Raw genomic sequence first — 25,141 nt, 5'->3', positions numbered from 1 at the left:
TATCCATGTAATATAGAAATGAGACAGAGGGATGTTTACGGTTTGTAACAGTCATGTGGATAAAGTAGCAACTACATTGTAGTTTTGGTCAGATGTGCGTCGGTACAACATCGAGAGTGCTGCATTAACAAAATCAGGAGCATAAGGTAACTGCAAAGCGGGAGTAGTTTGATAAATCTGCTGTAGCGGAACACTTTTGCATCCAGGAAAAGACAAAAATCTGTCTGAAAACAAATTTTCGACAGGCATGAGAGGATACTATGATAGATTAAATTTTTTATTTACTCGTTCAGCATGAGAAAAGAATGCATTTAATTCACATAGCAAAAATACTTATCCTGAGGAAACATTATGTAACATCCTTTACTTCAGCACTATCACATAAATTATCTCTGACAACACTGCACTAGAGAAAACACTCTCCATTCGATATATATATAGCGCCACAATAAATGTACCATGCAGTGCGTCTTTCAGTAGTTACAAAGAGGGTCATATTGCAGACCCCATGCTGTCATTTTCTCCCTCCATTAGTTCATTCAACACCACCGATAGTTTTTAAGTGGCACTGACCTCGTCGTCATAAAACCTGGGTCAGGATTTTTATCAAATCCTCTTCATTTCCTGTCTTGCATAAAAGTTCTCTGGCGTTTCACCTGCGTGTGTGTGTGTGTTTGTGTGTGTGTGTGTGTGTGTGTGTGTGTGTGTGTGTGTAAAAAGGAGAAAAAGAGAGAGAGAGAGAGAGAGAGAGAGAGAGAGAGAGAGAGAGAGAGAGAGAGAGAGAGAGAGAGAGAGAGAATGTTGATGTAAAACGATTAGGGCGTTTGTGAGGCTTTCGTATTTAGAAAAAACAGAGTTCGTCTTAGTTGTGTCTAATGTTGTTTATAATACGAGCAATTTCGATATGTTAGAAGACCTTGGTGTTGTGTTGTCCGAAGTTCTCCTGATATAAATCCGATCCCCTCAGCGGGAATCCAACATAACCACATGAACACTGTTGTACCAGGCGGGGGATAATATACTGGCGCACTGTAAACCTGCTGACAACTTAAGGAGCTTGGCACGAAGTCACGTTTCCATGTAGACGTACGCTGCAGCGAAAAGCCATTTCAGTCAGTATCGAGCTAAATATTCATCGGTCGACCTTCCGTGGACGGGCTCAAATGTTCAGATTTCTAAGGTAATTCACGCAACAATTGCGTATTAGCGCGGAAGATTTTCACACTCCTAACACCACCTACCCTGAAAGTTGTCATTTATGTAGAAAAATTTCTGGTGATGACATAAGCACTGAGACACCCAGTACTTGTAGAAAGTTGTTATTAGACGATGGCGCCGTTGGCACTTCAGTAGGTAAAGTCTGGTTTTCAGTTACCTTATGGGCTTCGAAATCTTTGAGTCACGTTTCCAAGCAGAGGTGTTAACCGCTACACAGTAATTAGACACGGAGGGTACTGCACGCGGTTGGTTATTGTCCGCCCGTGAAGAACAGCAGACAGGCCCAGAATAACAAAACCAGCAGCAGCAAGTTGTCGGTCGGCTGTGGCGGCGCTCCGTTGCAGAGGTGCGTGTCGCAGGCGCAGTATCGCAGCACGCTGGTGTCATCGCGCACCGGCTCCACGCAGCCGACCCGCACGCGACGCCCCCACGCCGTCGCCCGTGGCGCGCAGCCGCGCTGGACGGATCCTGCCGAAAATAGCACGTCCACCTGAGCCAGCGACAACCTGCTTGCACAATTCTTCTCTCCAATACTACTGCTGTCGGACAATGACAGCATCATCTGCATCATTTGATCAAAACTATCCGGACACCTTTTGGTGGAGATTAATATAGGATGTGTCCACCGTCGCCTTACTATCTGCTCGAACTCCGCTGGGGACACTATCAGAGAGGTGTCTAAAGGCCTGAGGAGGAGTGGCAACCCATTTTTCTTCAAAAGCCGAAACCAGGAAAGGTAGTCGTGCAGGACGCTGGGGTCTGGAGCGAAGGTCATGCTCTAACTCATGCCAGTGGTCTTCCACTGGATTCACGTCCAGGCTATGGGTGGGCCAGTCCATTTCAGGAATGTTGTTGTCCACAGCCGTTGCCTCACAGATTCTGCCAACATGAGTAACCTAGAAGTAAATATCCTCGGAGTAGTGAAGCAACTTCAATGACTTAATAAAAGCACGTCTTCTGGTACAGACTGTATACCAATTAGGTTCCTTTCGGAGTATGCTGATGCATTAGATCCACACTTAACAATCACATACAACCGTTCGCTCGACGAAAGATCCGTACCCAAAGACTGGAAAGTTGCGCAGGTCACACCAATATTCAAGAAAGGTAGTGGGAGTAATCCACTAAATTACAGGCCTATATCGTTAATGTCGATGTGCAGCAGGATTTTAGAACATATATTGTGTTCGAACATAATGAATTACCTCGAAGAAAACGGTATATTGAAGCATAGTTAACATGGGTTTATAAAACACAACTAGCTCTTTATTCACATGAAGTCCTGACTGCTATTGAGAATGGATTTCAGATGTATCCGTATTTCTGGATTTCCGGAAGGCTTTTGACACTGTACCACACAAGCGGCTCGTAGTGAATCTGGATTTCCGGAAGGCTTTTGACACTGTACCACAAAACCGGCTCGTAGTGAAATTGCGTGCTTATGGAATATCGTCTCAGTTATGCGACTGGATCTGTGATTCCCTGTCAGAGAGGTCACAGTTGGAAGTAATTGACGGAAAGTCATCGAGTAAAACAGAAGTGATTTCCGGCGTTCCCCAAGGTAGTGTTATAGGCCCTTTGCTGTTCCTTATCAATATAAACGATTTGGGAGACAATCTGAGTAGCTGTCTTCGGTTGTTTGCAGATGACGCTGTCGTTTGTCGACTAATAAAGTCATCAGAAGATCAAAACAAACTTCAAAACGATTTAGAAGAAATATCTGAATGGTGCGAAAAGTGGCAGTTGACCCTAAATAAGGAAAAGTGTGACGTCATCCACATGAGTGCTAAAAGGAACTCGTTAAACTTCGGTTATACGATAAATCAGTCTAATCTAAAAGCCGTAAATTCAACATAATACCTAGGTATTACGATTACGGACAACTTAAACTGGAAGCAACACACAGAAAATGCTGTGGGGAAGGCTAACCAAAGACTGCGTTTTATTGGCAGGACACTTAGAAAATGTAAGAGACCTGCTAAGGAGACTGCCTACACTACGCTTGTCCCTCCTCTTTTAGAATACTGCTGAGCGGTGTGGGATCCTTACCAGATAGGACTGACGGAGTACATCGAAAAAGGTCAAAGAAAGGCAACACGTTTTGTATTATCGCGAAATATGGGAGAGAGTGTCACAGAAATGATACAGGACTTGGGTTGGACATCATTAAAAGAAAGGCGTTTTTCGTTGCGACGGAATCTTCTCACGAAATTCCAATCACCAACTTTCTCCTCCGAATGCGAAAATATTTTGTTGACACCGACTTACATAGGGAGCAACGATCACCAAGATAAAATAAGGGAAATCAGAGCTCGTATGGGAAGATATAAGTGTTCATTCTTTCCGCGCGCTATACGAGATGGGAATAATAGAGAATTGTGAAGGTGGTTCGATGAACCCTCTGCCAGGCACTTAAATGTGATTTGCAGAGTATCCATGTAGATGTATATGTATGACAGGGTGCGTTGTCATGCTGATTCAATCATCGTCACCATAGTGCTCCTGTACGCAGTACAAATTGTTGTAGAAGATATTTACTACTTTCCGCAATTATCGTTTTGTTAAGTGCAATAAGGGGACCACCTCCTAATCGTGAAAAACATCCTGTGTTGGAAATTCGTGGTAAGGTCTTCTGGGACCAAACTGCTGAGGTCATCGGTCTCCAAGCTTACACACTACTTAATCTAACTTTAACTTAACGCTAAGGAGGACACACACACACCAATGCCCGAGGGAGGAGTCGAACCTCCGACGGGGCGAGCCGCGCGGACCGTGACAAGACGCCGAAGACCGCGCGGCTACCGTGCGCTGCACACGCTGTGTTGGCAATACGCATTATGGCAGGTAACCTTTCACAGTCATTCGTTAAACCCGACGTTCCATCGGATTGTCACAGGGTACAGAGTGATTCGTCACTCTTTCGAGTCATCCACTGTCCAGTGCCACCGCTCTTCACATCATGTCCAGCGCCGCTTAGCTATTTCTATACAGGGTGGTCCACTGATCGTGACCGGGCCAAATATCTCGCGAAATACGCATCAAACGAAAAAACTACGAAGAACGAAACTTGTCTAGCTTGAAGGGGGAAACCAAATGGCGCTATGGTTGGCCCTCTAGATGGCGCTGCCATAGGTCAAACGAATATCAACTGCGTTATTACATATTCGTGTAGTACGTGAAGATATGAATGTTTTAGTTGGACCACTTTTTTCGCTTTGTGACAGATGGCGCTGTAACAGTCACAAACATATGGCTCACAAATTTAGACAAACAGTTGGTAACAAGTAGGTTTTCTTAAATTAAAATACAGAACGTAGGTACATTTGAACATTTTATTTCGGTTGTTCCAATGTGATACATGTACCGTTGTGAACTTATCATTTCTGAGAACGCATGCTGTTACAGCGTGATTACCTGTAAATACCACATTAATGCAATAAATGCTCAAAATGATGTCCGTCAACCTCAATGCATTTGGCAATACGTGTAACGACATTCCTCTCAACAGCGAAGAGTTCGCCTTCCGTAATGCATTGACAATGCCCTGACGCATGTTGTCAGGCCTTGTCGGTGGATCACGATAGCAAATATCCTTCAACATTCCCCACAGAAAGAAATCCGGGGACGTCAGATTCGGTGAACGTGCGGGCTTCGACGGCCAATCCACTTGTCATGAAATATGCTATTCAGTACCGCTTCAACCGCACGCTAGCTATGTGCCGGACATCCATCATGTTGGAAGTACATCGCCATTCTGTCATACAGTAAAACATCTTGTAGTAACATCGGTAGAACATTACGTAGGAAATCAGCATACATTGCACCATTTAGATTGCCATCGATAAAATGGGGGCCAATTATCCCTCCTCCCATAATGACGCACCATACATTAACCCGCCAAGGTCGCTCATGTTCCACTTGTCGCAGCCATCGTGGATTTTCCGTAGCCCAGTAGTGCATATTATGCCGGTTTACGTTACCGCTGTTGGTGAATGACGCTTCGTCGCTAAATGGAACGCGTGCAAAAAATCTGTCATCGTTCCGTAATTTCTCTTGTGCCCAGTGGCAGAACTGTACACGACGTTCAAAGTCGTCGCCATGCAATTCCTGGTGCATAGAAATATGGTACGGGTGCAATCGATGTTGTTGTATCAATCTACGATTCTCAAGCAATTTGTCTGCTACTGATGTGCAGATTAGCCGCGACACCAGCTAAAACACCTACTTGGGCATTATCATTTGTTGCAGGTCGTGGATGACGTTTCACATGTGGCTCAACACTTCCTGTTTCTTTAAATAACGTAACTATCAGGCGAACGGACGGACACTTCGATGATGTCGTCCAGGATACCGAGCAGCATACGTAGCACACGCCCGTTGGGCATTTTGATCACAATAGCCATACATAAACACGATATCGACCTTTCCGGTAATTGGTAAACGGTCCATTTTAACACGGGTAATGTATCACGAAGCAAATACCGTCCGCACTGACGGAATGTTACGTGATACCACGTACTTCGACGTTTCCATCGGCGGCCGGAGTGGCCGTGCGGTTCTGGGCGCTACAGTCTGGAACCGAGGGACCGCTACGGTCGCAGGTTCGAATCCTGCCTCGGGCATGGACGTGTATGATGTCCTTAGGTTAGTTAGGTTTAATTAGTTCTAAGTTCTAGGCGACTGATGACCTCAGAAGTTAAGTCGCATAGTGCTCAGAGCCATTTGAACCATTTGACGTTTCCATCTATCACAAAGCGAAAAAGTGGTCCAACTAAAACATTCATATTTCTTTACGTACTACATGAATATGTAATAAAAAATGGAGGTTCTTATTTAAAAAAACGCAGTTGATATCCGTTTGACCTATGTCAGCGCCATCTAGCGGGCCAACCATAGCGCCATCTGGTTTCCCCCTTAGAGCTAGACGAGTTTCGTTCTTTGTTCAAATGGTTCAAATGGCTCTGAGCACTATGGGACTCAACTGCTGAGGTCATTAGTCCCCTAGAACTTAGAACTAGTTAAACCTAACTAATCTAAGGACATCAGAGACATCCATGCCCGAGGCAGGATTCGATCCTGCGACCGTAGCGGTCTTGCGGTTCCAGACTGCAGCGCCTTTAACCGCACGGCCACTTCGGCCGGCACATTCTTCGTAGTTTTTTCGTTTGACACTTATTTCGTGATATATTTGGCCCGGCCACGATCAGTGAACCACCCTGTAGAAATGTGTGGCTCCTCGACCATTGCACCCCGTTATTTTTAACTCCCTAGCACAGTTATTATATAAGCTGGACAGCTGATATCTCTTTGGAACTCACGAATTATTACTTTCGCTGATTTCGTGCGATGTTTTGCAGCCACCCTACGCAATTCTCCGCGGTCCCTGTGCGTCAGTGCATGAGGTGTGCCTGGTCTTTGTTAGCTGCGGTTGTTACTTCGCATTTCACAATCATATGACCAACAATCGACTACCGAGCGAGGTGGCGCAGTGGTTAGCATACCGGGCTCGCATTCTGGAGGACGACGGTTCAAACCCGCGTCCGGAGATTCAAATTTAGGTTTTCCGTGATTTCCCTAAATCGCTTCAGGCAAATGCCGGGATCGGTCCTTTTCAAGGGCACGACCGACTTCCTTCCCCATCCTTCCCTAATGCGGTGGGACCGGTGATCTCGCTGTTTGGTCCCCTTTCCCAAATGAACCAACCAATCGACAGTCGACTAGGTTGGCTTCATAGGGCCTGAAATGTCCCGGACGGATTTTTTACTCAGGTGATATTCAATGGCTAGTGCACTTTCGAAGTGATCTTCAGCCGTAGATGATGGGCACGGATCTTACTGAAACGTTGTGGCAAGAAGACGCCACCACTATGCTGATCACTCGAGAAGTTTTAATGATTGGACTTCACCTGACTGAAGTTGTGTAATGTGGTCCGACGAATCGCTATTTTGCCTGTTTTAAAAATTATGCAAGGCGGCGAATGCGGCGACAGCCGAGTGAGGCGTTCAACCCTCAAGGTGTGGTGGGCCTAGTTCACGCCGAAGGTGGTTGCGTAATGTTTTGGGGGCTTTATCAATCCGTGACTGTTGTCACTCATTGACATTACTGTGAATATGAACCAGGATAGTTATTTCAACAATAGCGATGATGATTATGCTGTACACTCTCTCGACTTTCAAGATAAGACCAGCCATGTTCTAGAGCTACACGCATACGTTCCTTATTTGGCGAAAACTCTAACGCCCTTTCGTACCTCGGCTGCTTACCGAATCTTTTAATCTTAATCCCGCACAAAATGTCTGGGCTTATTTGTAAAAATGAGTGTGAATTCCTAAAGGACCAAACTTCTGAGGGCATCGGCCCCTGGACTTACACGCTACTTACACTAACTTAAAATAACTTATGCTAAGAACACTTTTTTTTCACTTGCCGCCCTGATTTTATGACCCACCACCTAATTGCTTAAGGTGGGTTTTTATTGACCACTTGGCCGCTGCGATCGGTATATGGGCGCTGATGTGACTGAACCTCCACACCAGTTCCCGCATCCGATCGCACATTTGCCCATGCCCCGCCACGTGGAGGCGGGTCATAGTTGATCGTGGTTTGTTTTCTTTTACTTGGTTATCTTTGTTTGCTATTTGTCTTTCTTTTTTCTTTTCTTTTCTTTATGGCAGCTTTCCCAAATCGTTTAACAAAAATTTACAAGAAATTTAATTTTGAAAAAGAAATACTAAAATATAGTTTAGAATGAAGAAGAGGAAAGAAGATAGGAAAGGAAGAAGTTTATAGTCCCTCCACCCTGGGGAACTGAGGTTGAAAGCCTTGGAATTAGTCACCAGGTCATTGATCCTCAGTCTTCAATCCTTTGCTTACCTTTAACCATGAAGATCTATGCTAATCTATAATTACTATGCTAACTACTAAAGCTGTTACTAAGATAATTACGCTATTGACATGATTAAAGTGCCGTGTTTACTTGTGGCAATTACGACGATGCGCCGACACTGTTTACATCTATTCACGTTGAGCTTTAGTTATATGTAATATATTGTGATATCTGTACATTGTCCGCAGCTCGTGGTCGTGCGGTAGCGTTCTGGCTTCCCACGCCCGGGTTCCCGGGTTCGATTCCCGGCGGGGTCAGGGATTTTCTCTGCCTCGTGATGACTGGGTGTTGTGCGCTGTCCTTAGGTTAGTTAGGTTTAAGTAGTTCTAAGTTCTAGGGAACTGATGACCATAGATGTTAAGTCCCATAGTGGTCAGAGCCATTTGAACCATTTTTTACCTGTACGTTATGTTTAGACTAATTCATTTCTGTCTGTCTTCTTTTTGTCTCGGTTTTCATCCTCCACACTATGGCGTACATGTAGGTGCTGCATCTAAGTTTGTCATCTGTACGGTCTCTCGCGCCTGCGCTAAGAACAACAAACACACTCATGCTCGATGGAGGACTCTGATCTCCGGCGGAAGGACCACGCAGTCCGTGACTGGTCGCCCTAGGCCGTGCGGCCACTCTGCGCGGCTATTTGTAACAGCTGGAGAAACGTACTAGTCAACACCCCAGCAACTTGATAGCTCGATGCTATCTAATTAAGGCCATTATAATGGCTAGAGGCGGTGTTTCACGGCATTACAGTGGCTTCTCCTGCTTGTAACGTTTGTCCTATGTTCTTATTGATGTCGGATGCGTAGGTAAGAGGTGACCCGGACCTAAAAAACTACACTACTGGCTATTAAAATTGCTACACCACGAAGATGATGTGCTACAGACGCGAAATTTAACCGACAGGAAGAAGATGCTGTGATACGCCAATGAATGGCTTTTCAGAGCATTCACACAAGGTTGGCACCGGTGGCGACACCTACAACGTGCTGACATGAGCAAAGTTTCCAACCGATTTCTCATACACAAACAGCAGTTGACCGGCGTTGCCTGGTGAAACCTTGTTGTGATGCCTCGTGTAAGGAGGAGAAATGCGTTCCATCACGCTTCCGACTTTGATAAAGGTCGGATTGTAGCCTATCGTGATTGCGGTTTATCGTATCACGACACTTCTGCTCGCGTTGGTCGAGATCCAATGACTGTTAACAGAATATGGAATCAGTGGGTTCAGGAGGGTAATACGGAACGTTGTGCTGAATCCCAACGGCCTCGTATCACTAGCAGTCGAGATGACAGGCATGTTATCCGCATGGCTGTAACGGATCGTGCAGCCATGTCTCGATCCCTGAGTCAACAGATGGGGACGTTTGCAAGACAACAACCATCTGCACGAACAGTTCGGCGACGTTTTCAGCAGCATGGACTATCAGCTCGGAGACCGTGGCTGTGATTACCTCTGACGCTGCATCAGAGACAGGAGCGCCTGCGATGGTGTACTCGACGACGAACCTGGGTGCACGAATGGCAAAACGTCATTTTTTCGGATGAATCCAGGTTCTGTTTACAGCATCATGATGGTCGCATCCGTGTTCGGTGACATCGCGGTCAACGTACATTGGAACCGTGTATTCGTCACCGCCACACTGGGGTGTCACCCGGCGTGATGGTATGGGGTGATATTGATTACACGTCTCGGTCACCTCTTGTTCGCATTGACGGCACTTTGAACAGTGGACGTTACGTTTCAGATGTTTTACGACCCGTGGCTCTACCTTTCATTCGATCCCTGCGAAGCCCTACATTTCAGCACGACAATGCACGACCGCATGTTGCAGGTCCTGCACGGACCTTTCTGGATACAGAAAATCTTTGACTGCTGCCCTGGCCAGCACATTCTCCAGATCTCTCACCAATTGAAAACGTCTGGTCAATGGTGGCCGAGCAACTGGCTCGTCACAACATGCCAGTCACTACTCTTGATGAACTGTTGGTATCGTGTTGAAGCTGCATTGACAGCTGTACCTGTACGCCCCATCCAATATCTGTTTGACTGTCCAAACGTATCAAGGCCGTTACCACGGCCAGAGGTGGTTGTTCTGGGTACTGATTTCTCAGGATCTATGCACCCAAACTGCGTGAAAATGTAATCACATGTAAGTTCTAATATATTTGTCCAGTGATACCCGTTTATTATCTGCGTTTCGTCTTGGTGTAACATCTTTAATGGCCAGTAGTGTAATGATCTGGCTAGGTGGCCTAATGCCACATAAAACTAAAGACAGAAATAATTTAGGAAGATGAGGTAGAACTGACGGTTACCGTTTTGGAAGAGTATCTTGAGGCAGTAGTTGGCCTCGGGGCAGGTGGCCACCTGAGGCGGCTGCGTGTTGCATGGCGGCTCCCCGTCCTGCGCCTCGTCGCCGCAGTGGAAGCACGTCAGCACCTCCGGCTCGGCGGTCGCTCGCGCCACATCTCCTGCACAACGTAATGCCATCTACACTCGTACACCTACCATGTTACAATAGCATGTGCACAGTGCTATTTTCGACTATTCTTCACAGGTGCGACTTGTAGATTTTATCCATCTACGAAACATTCATTTTTTAGCTAAAAATGAACACGTTTGTGGACGTTTTCTCCTTTTAGGTCAGTGAGCTGTATCTACCTTTCTTCCATACACGAGCCACAAAACGCCCGTCCACAGCTTTCGTCAACTCTTCAGACGATCCAGAACTGTTTCCAGTCCCCAATTTCTATCAGTGCTGAAGTAGGTTGAGACCAGATCTGGTGATAGGCTGGATATTCCAATAATTAAACTCCATTTTTTCATGTTTTTCCGTCGACAAACGAAATTTGTAAATAGGTGTATTGCCCCGATAGAAAAGTATTTTTCATTTAAAGTTCAGACCTCTTTTCGAGTATTTTGTTCGTCCAGTTAGTCAAGGAGGCATGCGTGGTTTTCGCCACTGCGGGGAATAGACCAGGATGACGCTAGATCCTTGAACCGATATTCCTGACCTTAGACCTTTATTGTACACCCTTAAGAATGTATTATGTATTTTTTAAGTAAAAATCTTATACCCAGAGGACATTACACGACAGCGATGAAAGGCCTTCACGGAGTGCGTGGGCGGTACGTGGGAGCTCTCAACGCCACAATTTTCAACTTCGAACAAAATTACAAAAACTTCTTTGAAACTGATGATATTGTCTAAAGTGATACGTAGAGATATTTTAAAAATGGTTTTTAACAACAAAGTCGTTACAAAACCGTGCACCAAAAATCGAAATTAAAATATATCGCAACAATCCTCCGTACTACAAAGAAGAAACGCAGACTCATAAACTACAAAACGTTATAATATAATTGCACGTATATTTCATGAAGTATAGCTCCTGCCAACTTGAAAAACGATGTTTTGAATAAACAACCTTTTACAGTTTCAACTTGTGTTTTTTAATATTCAAACCGGCAATGCCAGCACCGTACAGTTGGTCTCTTTTTCGCCAATGACGGAACTCTCTCATTTTGATGAAATTATAGCGATTAACTAGCTTCCGCTTACCAATCGAAGCGCGTTTCGCACGATTGAGATCAATTTACGAATTTTTTCTGTCCTTATAAATACGTTTGTTTGTCATTTTCAAGCACTCACGTTTTATTTCTCCTTTGCAAGCACTCACGTTTTACTTCATGTAAGCCACAAGTTGCGAGACAAGCACGTCCTTTCAGACTGTTTACCGCCAACGAATCATGTGACGAAGAGAAATCTTGTTGAGAATAGTATTTTACTTTATACTTATGCCCTCTGTGATACTATCCGAGTATTACAGCGGTTCCATTCGAGCGCTCGGGTGCGCCAGGCCCCTACGCAATAAATCGCGGTTTTAACATATCTTAACATTTATGAACACTTCATATGAATGAATCGTAAAACTGGACACTCTAAGGATCATATTAAACCAGCTAAAAACATTCTACCATCGTCTGCCCGCATAATGTGTTATCTTTTCCAAGGTAATAAAAAGGTATAAACCCTTTCTCATGCCACTATACGCTATCCATAACGTTTCCGAACAAGTTTCTTGAAGAGCCACCTGCTGAAACCCACTAACTACATTGCTGTTTTGTTTAATGCGTGAAGCAGTAGACCAAAGACACGTCCATAATTACAGAAAGGCGCCCTAATCAGATTATATTTGAAATGGTCGAAACTTTGTTGAGACACATGTCACCTCCGCCATGGGCCGAAAAATTTACTTACTTCATTCTGTTCCTCAAAGTTATTCCCGTACTCTCAGAAAACTTTCTCGCTGTAATTTCTCTGCACGCTAACAGATTTATGAGTGAGAAGTTTACCCCAGACTTAGCTTCAGAAGATTCTTCGCATTTCCCTCTCACTTCCGCATCACTTGGATGAAGACAGGTTGCCAGCTGACACTGTGGGTGTGCATTTACCCCATATACTGAACTCCGTGCTATTTAACTATAACGTAATAGATAGTGCATTACTGTTTCTTAAAATGGAGGTCTCGGTTTCCACTACCTTCTCGGATATACGTCTGAATTATGTCATAAATCACTGTGTCATGAACAGACATTAGAATGCGGTTAATATGATGCACTGGATCCGATTCTCGCGTGCTGCGTCTTCGAACTGCGTAACACTGTAATTATTAGTGTTTAATACAAGTTGTTGATGGATAGTATTTATGCTGAAACAACGACCAACGCACTGTTTCAAAACGATGTCGTGGGTACCTACATAAAGACATTCGAAAATGCTTTCCATATATGAATGTTAATATATTTCCGTCTCTTAACTTAATGAATCACTGTCGTACTTCGAATTGATATGTGCAGTTTTCATTGGAGTGTGCCTATACATCATAGGTATTTGTGACCTCTACTGATCTTTCACAAAAATCTGTCTCAGCTGGAAAAACATAACCCGCGAAAGTCTTTGATCCAGGCTCGAGTCCTTGTATGACTTTGTCATGAGTGATAGTGGTCGAATGATTTACCATTATGAACTAAAGAATGCGTACAATCAATTCTCCTTGCAGAAGGTCATAGTCTCTTGCAAGACTAACCTTGGCACGCTATAAAACACTAAAAAACGATTTTCGTTCGGCTTGCACATGCGATATACGAAACATTGATGTGAATCAGCGTGTAAAGAAGCCGCGAAGTATTATGGAAGTCTTGTTATTCCAGGCGAGGTGCAGCGTTGACCGTTTCTATGACATTCTGGGCGGTGGTTCAAGACAACACCTCGATGCTAGGTTGGGCACTGTGATTGTTCCTTAAGAGCGATTCCAGCGCGAAAAACGTCGTCTTCCGAACTGGCGTGCATTGGGCCAAGATTTAAATGCAATAATCCCGTCTTCTACTGATTTATAGTATCTTGTAGCTTTCTTAAATAAATTGAACACTTTACGTTAAAATTAATCCACCCTCGCGATCCGATGCTCTTGTGCTAGGCAATGCATCGTTACGTCAAGAAGGCTCAGGGTAGTTTATAACATGTTGTTGTGGTCTTCAGTCCAGAGACTGGTTTGATGCAGCTCTCCATGCTACCCTATCCTGTGCAAGGTTCTTCATCTCCCAGTACCTACTGCAACCTACATCCTTCTGAATCTGCTTGGTGTATTCATCTCTTGGTCTCCCTCGACGATTTTTACCCTCCACGCTGCCCTCCAATTCTAAATTTGTGATCCCTTGATGCCTCAGAACATGTCCTACCAACCGGTCCCTTCTTCTAGTCAAGTTGTGCCACAAGCTCCTCTTCTCCCCAATTCTGTTCAATACCTCCTCATTAGTTGTGTGTTCTACCCATCTAATCTTCAGCATTCTTCTGTAGCACCACATTTCGAAAGCTTCTATTCTCTTCTTGTCCAAACTATTTATCGTCCACGTTTCACTTCCATACATGGCTACACTTCATACAAATACTTTCAGAAACGACTTCCTGACACTTAAATCTATACTTGATGTTAAAAATTTCTCTTCTTCAGAAACGCTTTCCTTGCCATTGCCAGTCTACATTTTACATCCTCTCTACTTCGACCATCATCAGTTATTTTGCTTCCCAAATAGCAAAACTCATTTACTACTTTAAGTGTCTCAATTCCTAATCCAATTCCCGCAGCATCACCCGATTTAATTCAACTACATTCCATTATCCTCGTTTCGCTTCTGTTGATGTTTATCTTATATCCTCTTTTCAAGACACTGTCCATTCCGTTCAGATGCTCTTCCAGTTCCTTTGCTGTCTCTGACAGAATTACAATGTCATCGGCGAACCTCAAAGTTTTTATGTCTTCTCCATGGATTTTAATTCCAACTCCAAATTTTTCTTTTGTTTCCTTTAATGCTTGCTCAATATACAGATTGAATAACATCGGGGAGAGGCTACAACCCTGTCTCACTCCCTTCCCAACCACTGCTTTCCTTTCATGCCCCATGACTCTTAAAACTGCCATCTGGTTTCTGTACAAATTGTAAATAGCCTTTCCCTCCCTGTGTTTTACCACTGCCATTTGAAAGAGAGTATTCCAGTCAACATTGTCAAAAGCTTTCTCTAAGTCTACAAATGCTAGAAATGTAGGTTTGCCTTTCCTTAATCTGGCTTCGAAGATAAGTCGTAGGGTCAGTATTGCCTCACGTGTTCCAACATTTCTACTGAATCCAAACTGATCTTCCTCGAGGGCGGCTTGTATCAGTTTATCCATTCGCCTGTAAAGAATTCGTGTTAGTATTTTGCAGCCATGGCTTATTAAACTGATGGTTCGGTAATTTTCACATCTGTAAACACCTGCTTTCTGTGGGATTGGAATTATTATATTCTTCTTGAAGTCTGAGGGTATTTCATCTGTCTCATACATCTTGCTCACTAGATGATAGAGTTTCGTTAGGCCTGGCTCTCCCAAGGCTGTCAGTAGTTCTAGTGGAATGTTGTCTACTACTGGGGCCTTGTTTCGACTTAGGTCTTTATAATACAGACTTGCTAATTATGTTTTGTAGCTTGTAAATTAATTATACAGTCCGCCCGTGAGTGGTATCACTGGATATGTAATTCAGTTCTCTGTATTAATAACTGATTATAAACATTGAGTATTTAGTAATTAAGTACTCAGCCTTCGTAACGGACTGGGCTAGACAGCCACTGAAGCCTCTCCACCTGTATGTTACATATCACAGAAAAGTCTCATGTTTACAAACTGTCAAAGATTACAGGTTGCGTCTTGTCAGGAAGCCCTCGTATGACTCTGTAACCATAAAAAACCACGCTGTCCTTGTACATGACTTACTAGACCAGCTTTCAAGAAGGCAAGACTGTTCATCTTAATGATGCACCTTCTTCTTCGACAGGCCGTCCAAAGGGCCCATTCCTGTGTTTTAAGACGTCATTCATCAACACCGTCGGTATTACGTACTTAGAATCTCTCAGAACGTTACTGGCGGCGTCTTTGTACACGGATCTACGCTAAACGCTTCAGAAAGGAGAAAGGGATGGCCATTCGTCGGCAGTAGTGGCCGAAGTAAACGGAAGCATAGAGAGATGAACGTGCAGCGCGTGTTGGAGTTGTGCCAAGAGCTTTGAGTGACAGGCAAGTAATTGGTTAAGCGAGTGCCAGGAAGCTTTCCTGCAGAAATGCTTGCCAGCTGCATTTGCTCTCCGTCTTTGAAGTTCGCGCATTTTTTAACAAACATGCGCCAAATGTCTCTTTCGTGCAACACAGCAGTCTTTCGTAAAGCGATTGTTTTACTCAGTTTGTGCCCTGGTAATTAAATGAGATTCGTTACTATGTCAGAGCTGATAGTGTTTCCATTGTGCAATGAAATAAGCTCATTACTTGTATTCCTAGGAATCTTCAGTGTAGAACCGATCTTTCAAGAAGAGAGGTTTCTCACTATATACACTGCGTATCAAAAAAAGTGAAACGTCCAGAAAAAAAAGATTATAGGTCAATGGCATTCCGTATACGTACACAGTATGTAAAGGATTGGAGACGCAATTCTCTGTGAGACGTAGAACAGCCAACACAGTGCATTAATATCATTCTCCTGGTAGGTCATATAAGGAGCGCGAATAGCATCAGATGAGTGATTACTGTGAAGGACACTGAGATGTTGCGTGCTTGTGTGAGTCAGCGTTATCACCACCTGATAGCTTGAAAGGGACCCCATTGTGGGTTTCCATTTGAGTGGCTGACCGAATCGTGCAGTATGCAGATTTGTGAAGCATTCGGGTGAGTCAGTGGTTCGATGTTGGAGTTCATGGCAGGCAGACTCATCGTCAAGGTCCCGATCGACCACAGAGAGGATCGCCGTACGGTGCACCGAGCACATCGTAGCCCCTTCACATCAGCACCTGCTATCCAAGTGCAAATAATGGATCCCTGTAACATTCTCTGTCATCACCCACCATAGCTCAGAGACTAGCAGCAACCGGACTAGAGAATTAACTTCCCAAATATCGGCTGCCGTTAACACCACAAACCATATGGTTACGTTTGGAGTGGTGCCACGACCAGGAAGCACGGACTGCTGACGAATGGCGTCACATTGTGTTCAGCGAAGAATCGTAATTCTGCACTACAGCTCGCGGAGGATACGGTGGTCGATGTGCAGTGACCAGGTTTCGTCCAAAATGCCAGGAGAGTTCATTCGTTTGTTCAGAAGGGGAGACCGATAAGTATTCCTCACCTTTCGGCCGGTCAGCGATGGCAAAAACGAGGCGCGCACGCTGCAATCTTTCTCAAACGATTTTACAGAAACTATTCGGTACAATAATTTCGTTTCTCTTTACTTACAGCTTTATATGTCACGTTCATAATGATGTGCCCATCATTTTGTTAACGGTCACAGTTATTGTAATGTTCACGTGAAAGTAAGACACTGCGCGAAATTCGGAAAAGTGTCCAATAAAAAGCAGAGATCGCTATGCTTTTGCATTTGGTGCATATTACATAATATGTTGTTGCATACTAAATGTAGCTAACATATTAAATTTTTCTTTAGACTTGGTTAGAGGTCTGCCAGACACCAATCTCGAGAAAATTGATCTGATGAAGCACACTCATTGGCGATCGCGCTGTGCCATCGATAGAGCCAGAGCGAAATATCCACAACATTTCTCATATGTCATAAACTGTTTTGTACATCGAAATGAGATTTTGGCAAATGATAGCACGCAAAGAGGAGAATATTTTACCATATCGTTATTGTGTAAAACTACCGTATTATTCCAATAACTAAAGGCTTTTTCGGTCAAAGAATGTAATTTTTTAAGGGCTATCGATAGCTGATTGAGAAATGATGTGGGTTATTGAATGTATGTGCAGTCATTACACGTTTTTTTGTACCGAGGATGTGCTTTTTCAGAAGCTGCTGACTTTACTTTTCCTCAGTTCCTCACTTAAACTTAATAAACCACTGTTGCAGAAATCTCTCGTAGTTGTGTCTCAACATCTTAGTGAGGTGAGACAGTGTAATCTCCGCTGTGTTTTGGCAAAAGAAGCAAATTTTGACATGGCAACCAGAGAAATGAGTAGGTTTTATTCAAAATTCGCCACTCATGGTGCTTTTCTGAAAGTTACAAATGGCTAACAAGCCAGGCGGAATTCTGTTTAGATACTAACAAAAGTAGAGGTGTCAGTAGATCTTTTTGAATGGTCACCAAGCGAGTGTGGGCATGTAGGGATCCCACTTAATATTTACAAAGAATGTGAGTGTAGGCTTCAGTTTGGATCGGCACTTTCCCGTCAAGCGCTCAGCATTTCCCCAACAGAGCTCTGAGCAACCCCCCCCACCAATGCCACACTTCGCCAGCCAACTGCGCATCTAGCGGCCACGGCATTGTGTGCGCACTATACCTCGGATGACCATCGCCAGCGAGTATGGCGGCGACCTAGGAGAGATCTCATTATTCCAATGCTTTTCTAAGGTACAGCGATGTCACTCCTAGTGTTACAGTGTGCACAGATGTCAGGTATGATTTCAGGTCACAGCATGTAATTACTGAAGGAAATCGAGTGGAACAACAGTACCTAATAGATATTCTGTGTTCTCGTATCTGGGTGTTGTGTGATGTCCTTACGTTAGTTAGGTTTAAGTAGTTCTAAGTTCTATGGGACTGATGACCATAGCTGTTAAGTCCCATAGTGCTCAGAGCCATTTGAACCATTTTTTTGTTCTTGTATCTTACCTCTGATGCGACAGTATCGTGTTGTCATTTTTCGACAGGAGACTGCTTATTCTCACATGGCACTTGTCTCTCCGAACTGTCTTTACGATACTGAAGTACTCCTTTGGCCAGCATGAGGCCCAGATCTTTACCCAATAGAACAGGCGTGGAACCAGCTCGGACGTAAAATCCGTGCCAGTGCCAGTATCCAGTATATCGAGGACTGTTTACAGCAGTTGAGGTCCAGCTTTCCTCCTAACAGCATATAATGGCTTTCTAACACCTTTCGCAACCGAAACAGTGCATGCATTCACGCCAGACGTGGTGCAACATTGTATTGATAAGTGCATCCGTAGTGTCCAGTTCTTCGTACATTTGACTCGATTTTGTAATACCTAAAATAACATATAAAGGGCGAGATACTTGAGGGTAATATTATGGAAATGGAAGAGGATGTAGATGAAGATGAAATGGGAGATATGATACTGCGTGAAGAGTTTGACAGAGCACTGAAAGACGTAAGTTGAAACAAGGCCCCGGGAGTAGACAACATTGCATTAGAACTACCGACACCCTTGGGAGAGCCAGTCCTGACAAAATTCTACCATCTGGTGCGCAAAATGTATGAGACAGGCGAAATACCCTCAGACTTCAAGAAGAATAAAATAACTCCTATCGCAAAGAGAGCAGGTGTTGACAGATGTGAAAATTACCGAACTATCAGTTTAATAAGTCTCGGCTGCAAAATACTAGCGCAGATTCTTTACAGATGAATGGAAAAACTGGTAGAAGCCGCCCTTGGGGAAGATCAGTTTGGATTCCGCAGAAATATTGGAACACGTGAGGCAATACTGACCCTACGACTTATCTTAGAAGCTAGATTAAGAAAAGGCAAACCTACGTTTCTAGCATTTGTAGACTTAGAGAAAGCTTTTGACAATGTTGACTGGAATACTCTTCCAAATTCTGAAGGTGGAAGGGGTAAAATACAGGGAGCGAAAGGCTATTTACAATTCGTACAGAAACCAGATGGCAGTTGTAAGAGTCGAGAAGCATGAAAGGAAAGCAGTGGTTGGGAAGAGAGTGAGACAGGGTTGTAGCCTCTCCCCGATGTTATTCAATCGGTATATTGAGCAAGCAGTAAAGGAAACAAAAGAAAAATTCGAAGTAGGTATTGAAATCCATGGAGAAGAAATAAAACCTTTAAGGTTCGCCGACAACAATGTGATTCTGTCAGCGACAGCAAAGGTCTTGGAAGAGCAGTTGAACGGAATGGACAGTGTCTTGAAGGGAGGATATAAGATGAACATCAACAAAAGCAAAACGAGGATAATGGAATGTAGTCGAATTAAGTCGGGTGATGCTAAGGGAATTAGATTAGGAAATGGGACACTTAAAGTAGTAAAAGAGTTTTGCTATTTGGAGAGCAAAATAACTGATGATGGTCAAAGTAGAGAGGATATAAAATGTAGACTGGCAATGGCAAGGAAAGCATTTCTGAAGAAGAGAAATTATTTTGGACAAGAAGAGAATAGAAGCTTTTGAAATCTGATACTACAGAAGAATGCTGAAGATTAGATGGGTAAATCACATAACTAATGAGGAGGTATTGAACAGAATTGGGGAGAAGGGGAGTTTGAGGCACAACTTGACTAGAAGAAGGGATCGGTTGGTAGGGCATATTCTGAGGCATCAAGGGATCACCAATTTTGTATTGCAGGGCAGCGCGGAGGGTAAAAATCGTTGAGGGAGACCAAGAGATGATTACACTAAACAGATTCAGAAGGATGTAGGTCGCAGGAAGTACTGGGAGATGAAGAAGCTTGCACAGGATAGGGTAGCATGGAGAGCTGCATCAAACCAGTCTCAGGACTGAAGACTTCAACAACAACAACAACATACACTCTAAGCTCCTGTAGTTTCATTTCCAATTTTCCTTCTGTTCTGAGGGCTTCACTTGTTTTGTCAGACAGTGTAGTTCATTTTTGTTTTGTAGCAAAAACTGAAAACGGAGTTACATTATGAATGTGCAGGTGTGAAAATAAAAATTTAGTTATAATTCATGAGGAGAGAATGTTAATGGAAAATGGGAAGATTTGTTAAATGTAGCCGCCTAAAATGTAATGTAATAACGGTAAACCAGAAATTTTGACTCATAATTTGTCATGATAGACAAACAGTGAACTGCAACGTGTCTCTTTAGTAACTGAGAATGCTCTTAAGGGTTATGCATGTCGCTACTGACGCGTTTCTGCCACAGCCCACCTCATATCAGAAAAAAATTTGATGCAAGGAATGACATCAGTGATAACTCTACTAACATCTGTGCAGGCCTCCAGCGCTATCATGTGTCGCAAATTAAACAGTTTCCCTCTGTCTCAATGTGGATTGATTCCAGGTTAAATCAGTTGTCATCAAAAGTAGAAGAGAACAGAATGTTTCTCTGTGAATTATGAGACACATATGTCTTGTCCAGCTGGGAGTCGACGATTACGTTTCCCTCTGATGAGAGATGAGAAAATATGCCCTGCAGCAATTAAAGAAAGAAAAGTTTTTTGGCAGCTGTGTTATGGAAAGGTGGATGTAATCACAGAATTTTCTTTGATAATTTCGAAGATGTTGTATTGTATTTTATTGTATTGTATTGCATTGCATTGCATTGTATGTTAACTGGGCCGGCCTTTGTGGCCGTGCGGTTCTAGGCGCTTCAGTCTGGAACCGCGTGACCGCTACGGTCGCAGGTTCGAATCCTTCCTCGGGCATGGATGTGTGTGATGTCCTTAGGTTAGTTAGGTTTAAGTAGTTCTAAGTTCTAGGGGACTGATGACTACAGCTGTTAAGTCCCATAGTGCTCAGAGCCATTTGAACAATTTTTTTTTTTTTTTTTTTTTTTTAACTGGGGACCTAGAAACGACGGAGATGCTCCGTCCCCGCCCCAGCCACAGTGGTCCACAACCCCACGACGACTACCGCAGTCCACTTCACCCCTCCGCCGCTCCGCACCAAACCCAGGGTTACTGTGCGGTTCGGCCTCCGGTGAACCCCCTAGGAAACGTCTCTTACCAGACGAGTGTAACCCCTATGTTTGCGTGGCAGAGTAATGGTGGTGCACGCGTACGTGGAGAACTTGTTTGCGCAGCAATCGCCGACATAGTGTAGCTGAGGCGGAATAAGGGGCACCAGCCTGCATTCGCCGAGGCAGATGGAAAACCGCCTAAAAACCATCCACAGACTGGACGGTTCACCGGACCTCGACACAAATCCGCCGGGCGGTTTCGTGCCGGGGACCAGGCGCTCCTTCCCGCCCGGAATTCGAAGGTATACTCTGATAGGAAGTGAATTCATATATTCAGGGAATGAGCAATCATGGTGATCCGAAGACGAGATATATAGGAAGCGCATTCGGAAACTAAATGCAGATTTCTTACCTTTAAAGGTAGGAAGCTCAGAAAAAGTTGTACGAATATATCATTACCTGTTGGTTGTTAAGGAAGCTATGTAGCTAATTTTTTTATTCTGTAGATACCGCAATATGGGTGAAAGCAGACAACAGTGGTTTCGGAAAATGTTGTGCCAGTCAGATGCCAAGTGATTACTGTAATTAGATTTTTTTGTGGCAGAGGAACTACAGCTGCTCAAATTCATCATAAGTTATACCTAATTTATGAGCCTACAATAAAGAGTGAAAGGAAAGCTAGACAATGTTGTCGAGACTTTAAATGTGTCCGTATAAATGTGCATGATGAAGTAAGGAGGGGAAGCCCTAGTATCCAGACCGATCTGATTGACAATTGGTGCTCTCACTTATTCCTCAGAGTAGGCACAAACTGAGAAGTGCCATCCAAAATTGACCTCGTGGAAAACTGTCGTCTGATACAGGCCTGCTCCACAAATTGTAAACTGAAACTTACTGGTTGATGATTTATTTTTCGTTTTATTTTATATCATTTTTCTAACCGTGTTTCATAAGTGAGGCCATACAGTATTTCTTTGTCACACCATACTTACATATATTCTTCACGCTCTAAGGTTGCATTACCCTTGTCTTATTTATATACATCACGCATATATGATCATTTCTATTACACACACACACACACACACACACACACACACACACACACACAGCATATTTAAAACGTACACCGTTGATTTGATATCCAAGTAGAACAACTTTTTAATTATACAGTTTGTGAAACGGCTAGGAAATTAATTTCCTTGTGATTGTGCTACCGTGCAGGAAAACCAACTGTGGAAATACATGCGCAAATAGCATACCGTCTGTCAGTGTCAACTTATCCCATGTAGATTATTTTATGGATTGCGTTTTGAATTGTACTGGTGTCATACGCATTCGATTGTTTCTTCCCAGTAAGCGTTTAATGTGAATATGCCGTCTTGCGAAAATTGTATAACAGTTGGTTTGATATAGCACGGCAGAAAAAACTGTAAAAAATAATAAATTACGAATACTACGTACGTTTTTTGGCCCAATTGGACGAAAAATTAAGAGAGAAAATACTCTTCTTGGGAAAAAAAAGGAACAAAAGATGACATCGCGACAATGCTTATGCCCACAAATACGGTTTGACAGTGGAGAAACAGTGATCTGAAATACGAATTATAGTAATATCTGTCCTGTCCACCAGATAAGGTATCTTCTGACTTCCATCCGTTCTTACGTCTCAAGAAATTTGTGACTGGAAATCGCAGTCGTAGAAGAATATTGTACAGATGTCTCACAGTCGTGTTTCAGGGATGAAATCCACTCACAGAAAAAGGTTGGAAAAGGTTAACAACTTAAAAGAAGTTACGTCCTAAAAATAAATGCACTTATGACCTAATAAACACTGTCACTGGTGCGCTGAGAAGTGTTTTCCGTGCCCTTCGTGCATTCGTTTGCGTGTGGCTAATCAATACTTCCTGCTTTGTAGAAGCATCAAATCAGTGTGTCACTGTATATTGAATAATACCTCAAAGCTCTTACAAAACACAGATGTTCCCTGACCTGCCATTTTTTAAATTAGTCACATGAAATAGTACATTTTAGTGAGTATTCGCAAGTCGGCAGCGATTAAAACTAATGTTTTCACTTGCATAAATTGATCGAGAGCTTTACCTGGTATGAGAAGAGCCAGTAAGAGAACGAAGCCCCTCATGCTGGGCGCTGCTGCCGACTGGGGCCGTGTGACTAAGTTCAGACGCTCTTTATCGGCGCAGGATTTCCTCTCAATACGCGGAAGCCTGGATTTCGTAACAGGACTTTCAGTTTCCCCACACAACGCCGATATCCATCAAACCTTTTTCATGTGCAACTGAAGCAACCGAAACGCCAATGCTTAGTGAGCACTCAGAACATAAAGCAGTGTATGTGTGGTATAACACGATAAAGCAGTCAAGGGAAGTGGAACCAAATTTGGCCGAAATTTTTAGCTACTTTCACCGTTAAATAGTCTAGTGCAGACACCTATAAACGCCGTACTATTCCTTTCTATACTTACTCAGTTTCAAAGATGTATTTAAGTATTTACTGCCAGGTTAAAAATGATTGTGCACAATGTTTCGGTGATTGGCAATTCATTTTCTTCTGACACTGCGAGCGATGAAATTGGATGTTTTCGGTGTCTGGATCCCAAATAGAATGTAAAATACTATCCGCAGCAAACCAACATTTTTAGACTAGCTCTAAACAAGTCATCGCAGCACAGGCAACGATAACTCAAACTCACATGACCACTAAAACTGCAATTCCAAATATCGTCCTCGCAACATTAAAGCGAGAAATGCAAATGGGGAAGTATTGCACTCATTCCTAGATGTAAATCTAGACACAAGTTATATCTTAATTCCAGCCAACAAACTACCTTTAAACTCCAGGAGTCGATCGAATATTTTGGGCATGCCTTTCTCAAATATTCTTACTCGGTAAAGGTTCGAAAAAAACTCTTCGATCAAATGAAATATAATAATAATCTAGGCCTATGAAACAAAGTCCAGTGCGGAATGTATAACTGTCAGGGACCTTTCAGGATATGCTGATGCAATAGTTCCATACTTAGCAGTCATATACAACGCTTGTAGAAAGATCTCTACTCAGAGACTGAAAAGTTGCGCAAGTCACACCAATATCCAAGAATAGGAGTCATCCGCTAAATTACAGACCCATATCACTTACGTCGATTTGCAGTAGGGTTTTGAAACATATATTGTGCTCCAAGGTTATAAATCACCTCGAAGAAAACGATTTATTTACAAACGGCCAACACGGATTCAGAAAATATCGTTCTTGTGAAACACAACTAGCTCTTTATTCTCACGAAGTAATGATTGCTATCGACAAGGGACGTCAAATTGATTCTGTATTTTTAGATTCCCGAAGGCTTTTGACACAGTTCCTTACAAGCGAATTCTGAGTAAATTGTGTGCCTATGGTGGATCGTGTCAATTTTGTGACTAGATGCGTGATTTCCTATCAGAAATGTCACAGTTCGTAATAGCTGACGGAAAGTCATTGAATAGAACAGAAGTAATATCTGGTGTTCGCCAAAGAAGTGTTACAGGCACTCTGTTGTTCTCGATCCACGTAAACGATTTGGGAGACAATCTAAGCATTTTTCTCAGATTGTTTGCAGATGATGCTGTCATCTGCCCTCATGTGATGTCGTCAGAAAATTAAAACGAATAGCAGAATGAGTTAGACAAGACATCTGCATGGTACCAAAAGTAGAAATGGTCTCTAACTCATGAAAAGTGTGAAGTCATCCACACGGGCGCTAAAAAGAATCCGCTAAATTGAAGTTACACAATAAATCACACAAATCTGAAGGCTGAGAACTCAACTAAGTTC

General features: G+C 43.3%; 2 protein-coding genes across 3 annotated transcripts in view; one reads left to right on the top strand and one right to left on the bottom strand.

Moving 5' to 3' along the window:
* Positions 1-25,141, top strand: part of LOC124554795 (excitatory amino acid transporter 1) — a 762,497-nt gene that overhangs the window by 674,974 nt on the left and 62,382 nt on the right. The window lies entirely within an intron of this gene.
* Positions 1,036-23,471, bottom strand: LOC124554797. Its single transcript, XM_047128449.1, has 3 exons — positions 23,414-23,471; positions 10,421-10,576; positions 1,036-1,686 (listed from the first exon to the last, which is right to left on the bottom strand). The coding sequence occupies exons 1-3, from the start codon at positions 23,451-23,453 to the stop codon at positions 1,469-1,471; spliced, it is 414 nt and encodes a 137-aa protein (XP_046984405.1). The 5' UTR covers positions 23,454-23,471; the 3' UTR covers positions 1,036-1,468.

The sequence above is a fragment of the Schistocerca americana genome, chromosome X (genome assembly GCF_021461395.2).
Source record: "Schistocerca americana isolate TAMUIC-IGC-003095 chromosome X, iqSchAmer2.1, whole genome shotgun sequence".
NCBI lineage: Eukaryota > Metazoa > Arthropoda > Insecta > Orthoptera > Acrididae > Schistocerca > Schistocerca americana.
This window is presented reverse-complemented; position numbering and strand designations above follow the sequence as displayed.